Source organism: Hibiscus syriacus, unplaced genomic scaffold, assembly GCF_006381635.1.
Source record: "Hibiscus syriacus cultivar Baekdansim isolate YM2019G1 unplaced genomic scaffold, ASM638163v2 tig00110163_pilon, whole genome shotgun sequence".
NCBI classification, from domain to species: domain Eukaryota; kingdom Viridiplantae; phylum Streptophyta; class Magnoliopsida; order Malvales; family Malvaceae; genus Hibiscus; species Hibiscus syriacus.
Genome location: NW_024062610.1, coordinates 120,992 through 135,359, shown reverse-complemented (window position 1 = coordinate 135,359; position 14,368 = coordinate 120,992). Strand labels below are relative to the sequence as shown.

The 14,368-nt window shown below is 35.6% G+C and overlaps 1 protein-coding gene across 1 annotated transcript; it reads right to left on the bottom strand.

Moving 5' to 3' along the window:
- Positions 1-632: 632 nt before the first annotated feature.
- LOC120216643 (probable serine/threonine-protein kinase At1g01540) lies at positions 633-8,273 on the bottom strand. The gene is made up of 7 exons (XM_039213996.1): positions 7,591-8,273; positions 7,330-7,434; positions 7,087-7,209; positions 6,809-6,979; positions 6,577-6,706; positions 6,248-6,457; positions 633-809 (listed from the first exon to the last, which is right to left on the bottom strand). The coding sequence occupies exons 1-7, from the start codon at positions 8,256-8,258 to the stop codon at positions 648-650; spliced, it is 1,569 nt and encodes a 522-aa protein (XP_039069927.1). The 5' UTR covers positions 8,259-8,273; the 3' UTR covers positions 633-647.
- Positions 8,274-14,368: the final 6,095 nt, after the last annotated feature.

Sequence of the window (14,368 nt, the reverse complement as noted above, 5' to 3'; positions counted from 1 at the left end):
AATAATGAAAATAGGATATCCCTACCCAACTTGGTACAGAAGATATTTTGTCATTTAATCACTTCTAATCAAAGGGAGTTTGTCAATGTTCAACCATTTGAACATTTAAAGTAGAATCTTTCGTAAAACAACAACAATCTATTGATGTACTCTCTTGTCTGCCGGCAGTTGAGTTCCACAGAAAACAATAGAATCAGGCTTTACAAAATCGGATTTTGCAGTTGTTCCTACTTTAATTCTAATAATTCGGTGATCCCTGTATCAATAAACAATAATCAGATTATACTAACACCATAATCATCTACATGAGTAACAGCCAAGAAATGAAGTAAACAAAACAATAGTTGGTATTCAGAATTAAAAATAGTAACATGGTATTATTATTGGCCTGTCTACAGAGCACCACAGCACAGCAAAATCTTACTACTGAATAATATCACAGCACAGCAAAATCTTACTACTTAATAGCAAATGGAATATACTGAGATTGGAATGAAAGGCTGCATAATCTACAAACAATAAAATATATATTGCATTGAAAGACAGCATGAATCATATTTATGCACATACGGAGATGGGAAAGTAGTGTTTGCCTGAGCTGGCTCTGAAGAACGTAGTCAATTCAGCTTAGCTTTGATTTTGCACAGCTATTGCTCTTCAGATTCTGGTTTTCTCCGTAATGATCTATTAGTTTGGGCGCCACTTTCATATCCACTACTGTCACCTGATTCATTCACAGGCTTCTCTGTCAATCTATCCTTCTCCCCATCTTGTAGGGAGCTCATGTTATCCCGTCCAGCTCTACGGTCCTAAAATTTAAATGCAGCAAGAAAATTCTGATGAAACAGAATCACACCAACACATCTTGGCAAGATTTATATGTTCAAGATATGTGATTTTACAAAAGCATAATCTTGACAAGGTTGGACCAAATTATCATTTGATAGATCCTAGCGGCACATGTGTACTTTTTTTTTTCATTTCCCAATTAAACTCAAGTATCCCTAAAAGAGTCTAATATTGTCTCAATTTCTCATCAATAAGGGCACTAATGAAGAACAGAGCATGCATGGTTCATACATTATGCGCACTAAGCAATTTTAAAATATGATTTGTTTTAACTTGTATTAAATTGACTTAATATTGCCTTAAAAATGAAATATCTAGGAAAAACGTATGAAATCAAAAATTGTATGACAAAATCAATGATAATCTAGCTGATCTATGAAATGCATGTGCTCGTCCATTAAATTTTTTAACAACAACAAGCGTAGGGATACACACGATTAAAACTCACTAATGGTAAGTGTAAAATACAAATATGAATCTTGGAGATCATGTTTCAACTTACATCTCTAAATAGGAACTCATCAGCCTCATGCATATGAATCACATGCCCCATCTTAGGCCTTTTTTGAGCAATTAGATCAACAACAATGGAACTGCTTTTACAAACCAACTTCATGTTATCTAGGGGACACCTCTAGACATCATTGCATTGAGGATTACATCGACTTCCTTTGCAGCCCTGCTGCCTTGGCTACAATGATGCAAAGATGACAGATTTGCTTAGACCGTTAGACAAAGTCAATGGGATGCAGCTAATAGAGAAATGAACTAAACTACCCATCCTTTATAGCAATATTTAGTAAAGATGAAAGGTCTCCCAAGGTAAAGAATTCCACCAGGGTGGTGACTAAGTAGGCGACAATGAATCCAATTATCAGGCAGTTGCAACAACTTCAAATGGAATGACCTTAACATCAAAGCCTCCTAATCTAATATTCACTGAGAAGCATTAGAAGGAGAGTTTCGTTCCGAGTGTAGAGATTAAAGAAGTTCCTCAGGTGGTTTTCGGTTATCAAGTGGGTTGATCGACATTCCCACACAATATCAAGCCCCGTAGTAGTTCTCAACCTCTAGGTAAGACCCCTTATTATTCGTTTTGGTAATGAACATCCTCTCTAATATTCTCGATAATGCTGCTATCACAGGGATTTTTGCCTTTCATCCTAAATGCAAAAATATTGGTCTTACTCACTTGTCATTTGCTGGATTTATAATTTTGCAAATCACTTGTCATTTGCTGATGATTTATTAATTTTTTGCAAAGGAAACCTTGAGTCTGTTATGGGTGTTATTACTGCATTGGACTGTTTCTATGAGTATTCAGGTTTGAAGCTTAATACAAGCAAATGCGAGATTTTCACTGCTGGTATCTCTGCTAATAATTTTGATTCTATCATCAATTATTCTGATTTTAAACATGGTACACTGCATGTTCGCTACTTGGGGGTTCCACTTGTCACAAGAAAACTAACTGAAAAAGATTGTTGAGCTTTCTTGAAATAATTTTGATTCTATCATCAATTATTCTGATTTTAAACATGGTACACTGCATGTTCGCTACTTGGGGGTTCCACTTGTCACAAGAAAACTAACTGAAAAAGATTGTTGAGCTTTTCTTGACAATATCAAGAGCAGACTCCAACAATTGTCTAGGAAGAAGATGAGCTATGCAGATAGAATTGAGCTTATTAAAACCGTTCTCTATAGTGTTGCAAATTTTTGGTGCAGGCAACTTGTCTTACCTCAGTCCATTATCAAGAAGATTGAACAATTATGCTCCAGATTTTTCTGGAAAGGTTCGAACATTCCTGCAACTGGTGCAAGGGTGAGTTGGGGGAAAATCTGTAAGCCTAAATCCGAAGGAGGCCTCGGACTAAAGGACATAAAGACATGGAATAAGGCATGCCTAATTCATCTTACCAGGAAGCTACTCGCGGGGGAAGGTTCACTATGGGTTGCGTGGATCCATAATTACATAATTAAGCAGCAAGATTTCTGGACCATAGATAAACATCCGAGTGCAAGTTGGTGCTTCAGGCGAATGCAGAAAATCAAAAGTGATGCTAAATCAATTCCGATCTCAGCATCAAAAAGTACAAAAGAAATTTGGGAAGAGATCCGTCCTAAAGACACTAAAGTTCCTTGGCATAAATTGATCTGGTACCCTCTCCATGTCCCGAAGTACATCATAATTTCCTGGATGGTTATTTTGGATCGTCTCCCCACTAGGGATAGACTGCAAAGATTTGGGCTTGTTACCAGCGATCTCTGTATTTTCTGCTCGGATGCAAAGGAAACTAGAAATCATCTTTTTGCTGAGTATCAATCCTTCAAATGTCTGGTTTGAACAAGCATTTCTCATCATGGAACAATCTGCTGGAGTGGGGGACCGCATCATGAAAAGGTAAATCACTGATTTCTTGTATTCTGAAGCTCTCATGGTGCGCTTTTAACTACATCATTTGGGAGGAAAGGAATCATAGGACCTTAAGAGGAAGTTGCAGAACAGAACCAGAAATTGTCTATGCTATTAAGGATATAGTTGGATCTCTTCTAAGTAATAGAGATATTAACAGAACAGATAGCACAAATTTAGACCTTTGTACTCACTGGGGCATAGTCTAGCTTTGTTGTAAGTAGTACCCCGCCATTGTTCCTTTGATTGTTTTGTACGGCAGTAGTTTACAGCTAATTTGGGTAATAATATCTTATTTATTCAAAAAAAAATAATGCCGGGCTTCAAATTTCTTTTATTGCTAAGAGATGGTTTGAGGCAGTGAATAAACCATAGTTTTGAAATAATATCCAATCTTCAATAGTTCGACAGAGAGTCGTATGAGAAACTGTAACGGGTCATTTTACAAATAAATAAATATATACTGGGCTTTTGGGCTTTATAGATTATTAATATAATACGTTTTGCCTTAGAATTGTATGAGAAATATGATGAATGAAATTGTTTGGCTTCCTTTCTCTCTACCATTCTGATTCTTCTTCTTCTTTCTCTACTGTTCTTATTCTATTTTCTTCCCTATATCTGCAATTCTTCTCTATTTCTTCCCCTTTTCTATTTTAGTCTCTTACAGTAACAGAGGACAATGTATTTAGCATTGTCCCAAGCATTTCAGATTCAAATAGCAAAGCTAAAAGGCAATGACAACATAGAAGTCAATGAGAAAAGAAGAAAAATCTTATCTTCAGAAAGTTACTTCTTTGTTTCCAGATTCCAGCATGTGCGGTTCTCGACACCTTTAATGTGTTTCGAAATTTAAAGGCCTTTTTTCCCAACAGATGAGAACTCGTATAGATATTTACATATCTCACAAAATATTACAGACAAAAGAAAAGATACCCAAATTACATTTAACCAAAGATTTTTTTTCCTTTTCTAAAAGAAATTCTTTTATATTGATGAGATTGCCTTCAGCTGTCGTTAATTATTTCCAAAAAAGAAAAGTTAATTATACAAGAACTCGGTCCCAAAAAAACGTGGAAGAAACACCATACCAAAATCCAGGCTTATAATATTTTCCACACCTGGAACGTAGGTAAAATTTTATCTGCAATTGAGGTTATATGTTGTGGAAGGTATTCTTAATCAACAGACGACAAGGGAAATCTCGTATGAAGTACAGCAGCACACTTCTTGTTTTTGTGTGTGTGTTTTTGGGGTTGGTTTTGTATGTGTGTTTTTTTTTTTTTGGGGGGGGGGGGGGCTAACCAGGAAAGAGAGAGAGCCCCTTCACTAAAAAGTGAAAGGCCACACAAAATGTGAAATGACAGCAAACCCAATTATAGACCTTCTGCTATCAAGGTTTTTCTCTTGCCCTCACCCGGAGAGCAACTCGTTAGGTATGCATGTGAACTGTAGGACCCAAATGTTGTTCAATGAGATCAGTTTCATGGGAAAGAACTCGTTCGAAAAATGAAGTAAGATGAATCTACCCAATAACAAAGTAGATGTATGAAAATGTCAAAGGTTAATGAAGTATCCAAGGAGATATGAGGGAAGTTTGGTGATTGAATAGCATGGGATAAAAATAATGAGCTAAAGTTTTTAACTTTGTCATGTTCTTGCCGACTATTGTATGAGCATCTCCTTTTCTGAGCAGTCGAATCAAACTGTGTCTGAACAACAGAGGCGTGTGTCTTGTAACCACTGAACAGCCTTGTGAGCTCATCTTATCTTGAACCTTGGACTTTGAAAATAATGAAAATAGCATATCACTACCCAACTCGGTACAAAAGATATTGTCATTTAATCACTTCTAATCAAAGGGATTTTGTCAAGATTCAACCATTTGAACATTTAAAGTAGAATCTTTTGTAAGAAAAAATAGCAATCTATTGACGTACTCTCTTGTCTGTGGCAGTTCAGTTACACAGAAAATAATAGAATCCGGCTTTACGAAATTGGTTTTTGCATTTGTTCCAACTTTGATTCTAATAATTCAGTGATCCCTGTATCAATAAAGAATGACCAGATTATACTAATACCATAATCATCTACCTGAGTAACAGACAAAAAATGATGTAAATAAAACAATAGTTGGTATTTAGCATTAAAAATAGTAACATGGTATTAATGGCCTACCTACAGAGCATCACAGCACAGCAAAAATCTTTCTACTTAATAATGTCATAAGCCAAAAACTTAGTAAAGTTACATAAAGAAACGCATCTAAATAGCAAATGGAATATACTGAGATTGGCAAGAAAGGCCAGCATAATCTACAAACAAAAATATATATACCGCATTGAAAGACGGAATGAATCATATTTATACACATACAGAGATGGGAAAGTAGTGTTCGCCTGAGCTGGCTCTGAAGAACGTAGTTAACTTGGCTTAACTTTGATTTTCAAAGCTATTATTACTCTTCAGATTCTGGTTTTCTCCATAATGATCTATTATTTTGGGCACCACTTTCATATCCACTACTGTCACCTGATTCATTCACAGGTTTCTCTGTCAATCTATCCTTCACGCCATCTTGCAGGGAGCACATGTTATTCCGTCCATCTAGAGGCACATGGGTACATTTTTTTTTCATTTCCCAATTAAACTCAAGTATCACTGAAAGAGGCTATTCTTGTCTCAATTTCCAATCAATAAGGGCAATCATACATTATGCTCACTAAGCAATTTTAAAATATGATTTGTTGCAACTTGTATTAAATTGACTTAATATTGCCTTAAAAATGAAACATCTAGGAAAGTGTATGAAATCAAAAATTGTATGACAAAATCAATGATAATCTAGCTGATCTATGAAATGCATGTGCTCGTCCATTAAATTTTTTAACAACAACAAGCGTAGGGATACACACGATTAAAACTCACTAATGGTAAGTGTAAAATACAAATATGAATCTTGGAGATCATGTTTCAACTTACATCTCTAAATGGGAACTCATCAGCCTCAAGCATATGAATCACATGGCCCATCTTAGGCCTTTTTTGAGCATTTGGGTCTACACAGCGTAAAGCGACTAAAAGGGCTCGTTTCAGTGCTCTGGAAGAAGGTTTTTCAGGTAACCTTGGATCCAAAACACCCTCCGCATTCCGGTTGGTAACCACTGTTTTAAGCCATTCAACCAGATTTACCTAAAAAGTAAACGCAAGTTACATTCATTGAAAAAAAAAATTTAATAAGAAGACACAAGAAGAGCCATCTAGAAATGATCATTGGAAAACATTGACCGACTAGATCAATATCTACGAACCTCCCCTTGAGGCCGGCTGTAATCCACTGGATTTCTTCCTGATATTATTTCCATCAGAAGAATGCCAAAACTGTATACATCACTTCTCTCATTTAACATGCCCGTGCTAGCATATTCAGGAGCCACATATCTACAAAACAGAACCGGTAACAAATGGATCAGCCATGACCAACTGATCATATCAAATCATTAGATAATCAAAATGATATTCACAAAGAGAAGTTCAACTTGCCCAAATGTTCCCATCACACGAGTTGTCACATAGCTCCTCTCCGAACCCAAGAGCTTTGCTAGGCCAAAGTCGGATACTTTCGCATTCCACTGTTTATCAAGCAAAATATTGCTCGACTTGATGTCACGATGTACAACCTTAGGTTCAAGTCCCTCATGCAGATATGTCAATCTAAATCAAATTTCAATTTTGTAAAACAACAATGTCAGAATTATGGAGGAGGAAACCAAGGAAAATTCAAGCCTTGTTACCCTTTTTAGTCAACCAAAAAAGTTTACCCTTTCGCGGTTCCAAGCACTATATTCATGCGGATCTCCCATGTAAGAGGACTGCAAGACCCAACATCTCCATGAAGCCATTGTTCTAAATTCCCGTTGTCAACGTATTCATAAACAAGCATCCTATATCCATCAATTCAGTATGTTGTTAGCAAATGCTTGCACGATACTAAGATTTTACAATTCGAAAAAGTTGAAAGCATCACATGCAACAGAAAACTGAGAATGAGACAGTAAGAGTACCTATGAGCTCCTTCCGCACAATAACCAAGTAATCTCACCAAATTCTTATGTCTTACGCGTCCAATTGCGTCCACTTCAACCTTAAACTCCTTTTCAGCTTGACCCCTATAGAGAAGTACATGAAAAACTCAATTTTCATCAACATAAAACTCCATGCAGTAAACCTTGATATCAGTTCTGAGGAAGTCACGCCTGATCCAAAAAATGAATAAAAAACTCACAAATAACCTGCAATTTGACAGAAAAAGATAGCTCTTTTACCTATTATTTAGTAGATTCTTCACAGCAACTTTAGTATTGTCTTCCAAAACACCACGGTAAACAATTCCATAACCGCCTTCACCAATCACATTCTCGGGAGCAAACTCATTAGTAGACTCCTCAAGCTCTCTCAACGTATACCAATGTCCCCAGCCCAAGTGGGAAACTTCCGGAGCCGCCACAGTCGCCATCCTCTGATCACCATACCTGGATTCACCCGATCCATGACCCGACACGGCTCCATGTTCGGGATATGCAATCCGATGATCCTTCCCTATCTCAATGTGAATTCTGTTGCGCCCGGTGACGGTGCTATTGTCGTCTTCCGAATGAAGAACCAGTACATGCTCCGATTCTGGAAGCGGATCAGGGTTTGAAGCTTGGTGAAGCTTAGTCTCGGGATTAGAATGACGAGATGGGTCGACCCGGATTTCCTGAATCTCTTTGGAAACACTGGGGATGATAGAGTTATGAGTAGGCTTAAAGCTGCTGTTGAGGCTGCTAAGGGTCGCTTTCTTTTGGCGTTTAGAAGTGAACCAAAGGGAGATAAGGAAGAGAATGATGACGATAGCAGCTCCAACGCAGATTCCAAGAACAACCCACAAACGCAAACCGAAAATGGAGGTGCGTTTCGAGAGCTGATCATTTAAGAAGGAATAATCAGACATTATTTTCCCTTCGTCTTTTTTTCCTCTTCTTCTTCCTCTCACATGTTACTCGGGCTTCGTTTCTCTAGCATCTAAAATAAAACACGGTCAAATTACAAAGTAACCTGAATTCTTGTTCTCTGTCAAGAAACGAGGGAGGGAAGGAGGGAGACAGAATATGAGGCGGAGGACGGGAGGAGAGGCACTACCCCAGGGAATGATGGTACATATGAGATCGGTAAAGAGAGAGATGCAAGTGTGCCAACAGCGGGAGTCAAAGAGCGAAGAGAGTTAAATGGAAAAGGAGGGCTGCTAAGCTGACAATGATGCGACTTGACTTCTAGAGCCAAACTCTGGGGAAGGGCAAACTCCTCCCACCCAGTTGTATTGTTATTTTTCTTCTTCATGTATCAATGCCCTCTAACTTGATCATAGCTTATTATAGTCATGCTGTGTTATTATTGTTATTGTCAGTGGACCATGATTTTAAACATTTTATCTTTTTTATTTGTTTGTATTAATTTCGGTATCTTAATTTAAATTAATATATAGGAAGTTTGTAAATTTTGGGGGAAATGCTGGTGATATGGAGGATACTGGAAAGTTAAAAAGTGGAGAATTATGTAGCTAAATGCAATAGTAGCTTCAGGCATTAAATAAATCAAAATTGATTTGTTTGTAGTGCCGGAAGTATTAAGGAAGGTGAGCTTCTTTTGAATTTGGCTCACAATTCTGACTCTCTTTTAATTACTTTTCCTTTTAATTAACCTAACATTGTTTTGATTTGTGTACTCGTCTTTTCTTCCTGTCAAATTAGATTCAAGGGATTACTTTTATCTATGTAGTATTTGATTTAAATTAATAAATTAATAGTTCAGATAACAATAATTAATTAAAAAAATATCACTCCTTGTTGTTATTAGAGTAAATATTTAATGCATTTGAGTGGGTTTTTTTTTTCATTCTTATAAATTAGATATTGTATGTCTTATTTGCCGATTGTTATACGTAGCATGACGGTAGGGTCTATTAAGTTGGGCTAATTTTTTTGTCCGCGGTCCGAAACGAGTCATTCATGCCAGCACACCCTGCCTGGCGACCATCACACGTGGAATGGTGGCTGCCCTCCATCTGTCTACTGCTGATCATACAAATTTGTCATGAAATTGCAAAATATAAGTCCATAAAAGATTTTAAGTTAAACTACAGATGTTACCATTGTGTAGAAAAGTATTCTGAACACATCAAGAATGATTCATGAATTCCACATCTTATTAAGGCACTTTTGTCATGCTTAATATCTAATAGCTTGCCGAAATTCATAACAAATGGCGGCTTTCACGCTAAATGGATACTTGATTGACAGCTATACAGCTGAATCAACGTTAACAGCTATGCATATCCTTCAATATCCTCCTTGCTTCTTCCATTTGTTTTTGTTTCTTCTTCGAGTTAGGGATGAGCGTTCTATCGAATTGAGTAAAAAAATTTGAGTTTACGATATTTTATAACTCTAACTTGATTTGAAATTTTTTCAAGTCGATTTTTCGAGTTTCTGTTTAAATTTAATTATAAATATTTATAATATTATAATATTATTTGATTCTAATTTAATTGAGTTTCTATAACCATATATACAATACAAATATATTTTTTTCATACATGATATACATATATCGTATAAAGTTCAAGGACTTGACTCAAACTTGAAAATAAATTCATTAGTTACTAAAAAATTTCGAGTTATTCGAGTTGTATTTTTCAACTCGATTTGAATTTTAAATTTTTTTCGAGTCGAGTTTAATAAATTACAACTCGAAATCAATTCTATTCGAATTGAATCGAGTTGAAAATTTTAGTTTTTCGAATTGAGTGAAATTATTCTCGCCTCTTCTTCAACTAACACATTAACCTTATCTCTGAAGTCTGAACATTGGAAAATATGTACTTGAGAGCACTTTGGTAAGGCCATCGTCTATCTGATGTTCAGCGGGAATGTAATTGACTTGAACTAAACCATCAGCAATTTTCTCCCGGATAAAGTGCACGTTAAGATCCACATGCTTAGTACGAGCATGATATACAGGATTAGCGCTCAACGCTACAGCACTTGTGTTGTCATTCCATACAACCGGTGTGACATCTTGCTTTATTTTCAAGTCACGTAGAAGAGCTTGAATCCAAACTATCTTAGAGACCACGTCAGCGACGCTTCTATATTCTGCTTCAGTTGTGGAACGGGAAACTGATTTTTGCTTCTTTGCTTCTTTGAGCACCAGGATATCAGATTATCCCCTTGATAAACACAGAAACCGGATGTAGATCTTCTGTCATCTGTATTACTTCCCCAATCAGCATCTGTAAAACCAATGATCTCGTTTCTGTTGCTGTAAAGACAAGTTTGTAGTTTAATGTCCCATTCAAATACCTGAGAATTCTCTTAACTGCATCAAGATGCTTCTCGCACGGTGAGTGCATGAATTGGGCTACCTTATTTACACTTAATGTGATATCAGGTCTGGTATGACAGTCATACAATAAAGCCCCAACTATACTCCTGTAACTTTTTGCATCCTGTAATGGTCGCCCAGCTTCACTCTGTGTCAACTTTTGACCAGACACCATAGGAGTTGGAACAACTTTAGCACCCCTCATTCCAGTTTTAGTTAGAAGTTCAAGAATATATTTTCTTTGGCTTAAAGCCAACAAGCTCCCTTGTCTTCTGACTTCCAATCCAAGGAAGAAATGTAATTCTCCAAGATCTTTTAAAGATAATTTTTGTCCCGGAAGGCTAACGACCTCTTTCTATATCATGATCAGAGCCACCTGTGACAACAATGTCGTCCACATATATTAGCATATACGTACATACCCCAGCTGTGTTTCTGACAAATAGGGAGGCATCAGCCTTTGAGTTGATGAAGCCAATGTCCAATAAATAGCTTTTCAATTTCGAATACCAATTGCGTGGCGCTTGTTTCAAACCGCATAGTGTTTTTTCTAGTTTGCAAACTAAGATGGAACCATTTGAAGCAGTTTGTTCGAACCTAGGAGGCTGCCGCATAAAGACTTCCTCGTGCAAGTCACCGTTAAGGAAGGCATTGTTGACATCAATTTGCCTTAATTTCCAATTGTTTGTTACTGCAAGAGACAAAATTAAATTTACTGTGGTTGGTTTGATTACCGGGCTAAAAGTGTCACCAAAGTCTTGGTCGAGAACTTGAGAGAATCCTTTGGCCATGAGACGAGCTTTGTATTTGTGTATGGTGCCGTACGGATTTTCTTGATTCGGAATATCCATTTGCAGCCAACTTTACCAACTAAGGGAACCAAGGACCATGTGCCATTGTTTTGCATGGTATCAAGTTTAGCTAATATTGTTGTTTTCCAGTTTGGTGAAGTTAGGGCCTCATGAACAGTGGCTGGTGCTTTATCCTTCATTGTACAGGAGGCAAGGAACATCTTTGGTCTGAAAATGTCGCTTTTGCTACGTGTTTGCATAGGGTGATTGTTAATATGACCAACATCATCAAGATCTTCTCTACCATTAGTTTGAATTTCATTAGAGTGATGCGATGCGTCTGAGTGCCTCTCATCCAGTTGAGAAACTTATTTAGGTTGTACATCTGACTGTGACAGTGAGTGAGTTATATTAGGAGCCACTGCTTCACTTTCTTGAGAACCATTACTTGGACTAAACTTGACTCCAAATTCATGTTTGCACCACTTGGCAGTAAAATATTATCACATGTAGAAACAAGTGTCCTGTGAGTAATACGATCAGCACCAAGCATTATAGGAATCTTTGTGGACTAGCATTGATTGTTGTGCCCTCCTTTGTGACAATTCTTCCATAATTTGTCAGTATTAGTTTGCATAGAAAAGGGGAAACATTCTTCATCAAACACAACATGTCTTGAAATAAAGATCTTATCCGATGAAGCCATGCAGATTGATCCTTTGTGCTGCTGACTAGGCCCAAGATAAATGCATGGTTGCGACCGAAATTCAAATTTGTGCTGCTGAAAGGGTCGAAGAAACGGAAAACATCGAAACCCAAATATTCTCAGTTCACTATAATCAGGTTTCTTGTTCAACAGTTTTTCATACGGGGTGTACCATGCAAGCATTCGAGTAGGAAGTCTGTTAATTAAATGAATGGTCAAACGGACAGCATATGACCAAAACTTATACGACAAAGACGCTTGAGCTAGTAAAACAAGTGCCATCTCTCATGCCCCTATCTAATAAACTTGATTACACATTGGTTAAGAAAATGAGCTTTAGGTTTTAAAATGGAAATTGGGTAAAAAATAATACGGCATTGTTCCCGATGATGATCTCGTCGCTCATGGAGTCAATGCACATGTTGATGTTATTCCTCCTCGCTCTCCCGTCACTTTAGAGTCTCTTTATGACTATATATTCACTCGTTTTGAAGGGTTCTTCATCATGTTAATACTCGCACAGTCGCGTTGGTGCCATGGGAACTTGTATTGACGCTTTAGATGCTCGTTTTCTGGCTTTTTCATGTCAATCTTCCTCCTCTCATCCAGATGTTGAAGATTGATCATTTGCATAATATATTGAACTTTTAGGATGCATTTATACTTTGGATATTTTTATTTCAGATTTTTATGATATTATTTAATATTTTATTTTAGATATTTTGTTTGATATTTTCTATGACATTTGATTATGATATTTATGCATTTTTTTGTTATTATGTTCAAATATTTAATTTATTTGTCATTATACTTTAATCTTGGCTTCTCTCTTATAACTAAATGATTTAGGATATTTTAATAACATTTTTAATTACCCTACCATCTTTTCTATTTTTAAAAATATTAATAAAATCTATAATTAGGAATTTTTAAATTATGATTTTTTAATTATCATCTTTTAATGTAGGATATTTTAATATCTTATTTTTAATTTTTTATCTTTTTAATTTATCATTTTTTAAAATTTCTTTTTTATTTGTTTTTTTTTATTTAAGACCTTGTTGTAGGCAAAATGCAAGGTGCTTCAATTTCTCAGGGATCTCGCTATACGCAGAACATGAGGTCCTTTATCCAAATATTAAATTAGGTTATTTGAAAAGTTCTTCCACGTTGGAAGGATATTGCGCCATGCAAAATGTGAGGTACTTAAACGCTTTTTGCAGAATGTGAGGTATTTCTATGTGAGTCATTTAAGGGTCATACTTCCAAATAAATTTTGGTGGGATTATTTTTTTAATAAATTAATAAAAAAAGGGTTTTCTATTAAAAAAGCCTTTTGATGCTATAAAAGTTGGTTAATTGATCCAATTATACAACATTTTATAAATAAATATCAAATGACACTCATCTTTTGCTAAAATTTTAGGTATGCACAAGTGAGACTGTGATTTTGCATACATAACACTCAAACCTCCAAAAGACATAAATAATTAAACATATTTTGATTAATGCGGAAGGATTTTGAAAAGACGCAATAAACAAAATGTGTATTTTTCTTTAATTTTAAGCAATATACGAATTGTTAAGGATTAAAATAATAAAAGAAAAATAATTACAATAAATAAATAAATTCCTTTTAAAAAGAAGAAATACACTTAATATTTGTTAAAGATACGTGTTGGCATGAGCAGTACATTAGTATGGTGTACATGTAAATTTTATCTTCAATTATTTAATAAATGCATGTTAAAAAATTAATATATAATGAAGGTAGAATTTGGTAATGTAAAACTTACATTGATTATATGTTTGTTTATTTTTTAATTGTTTAAATACAATTTCTTAAAATACATTTAATAATACTCTCCACCCAGTTTGTGCTAACATAGATATTATATGTTTTCTTTTTGAATAAAATTCTATAATTTTTTTTTTATTTTTTTAATCTAGTCTTCTGATGTACACTTCGAATCCTTTCCAGAGACATGTTAATCAAAAAGAGCAGAGGGCAGTTAACTTGACAGGACTTATCAAGTTTAATATTAAAAGAGTGTTGTTACCATAAATAATAAAAAAAATAGATATTATTTTGATGTTTAATATTCAAAATGATATGCTTAGATAAATTAGCTGTAAAAACTAAGGGGTTAATTGTCATAAAAGTCGAACGACTTGATTCAAGTT

Coding starts and splice junctions, on each gene's coding strand:
- LOC120216643 (XM_039213996.1), bottom strand. CDS start 8,258: ATGTCTGATTATTCCTTCTTAAATGATCAGCTCTCGAAACGCACCTCC. Junction 7,435..7,590: donor AAGAATCTACTAAATAATAG/GTAAAAGAGCTA, acceptor ACTTCTCTATAG/GGGTCAAGCTGAAAAGGAGT. Junction 6,458..6,576: donor ACAGCCGGCCTCAAGGGGAG/GTTCGTAGATAT, acceptor TTTACTTTTTAG/GTAAATCTGGTTGAATGGCT.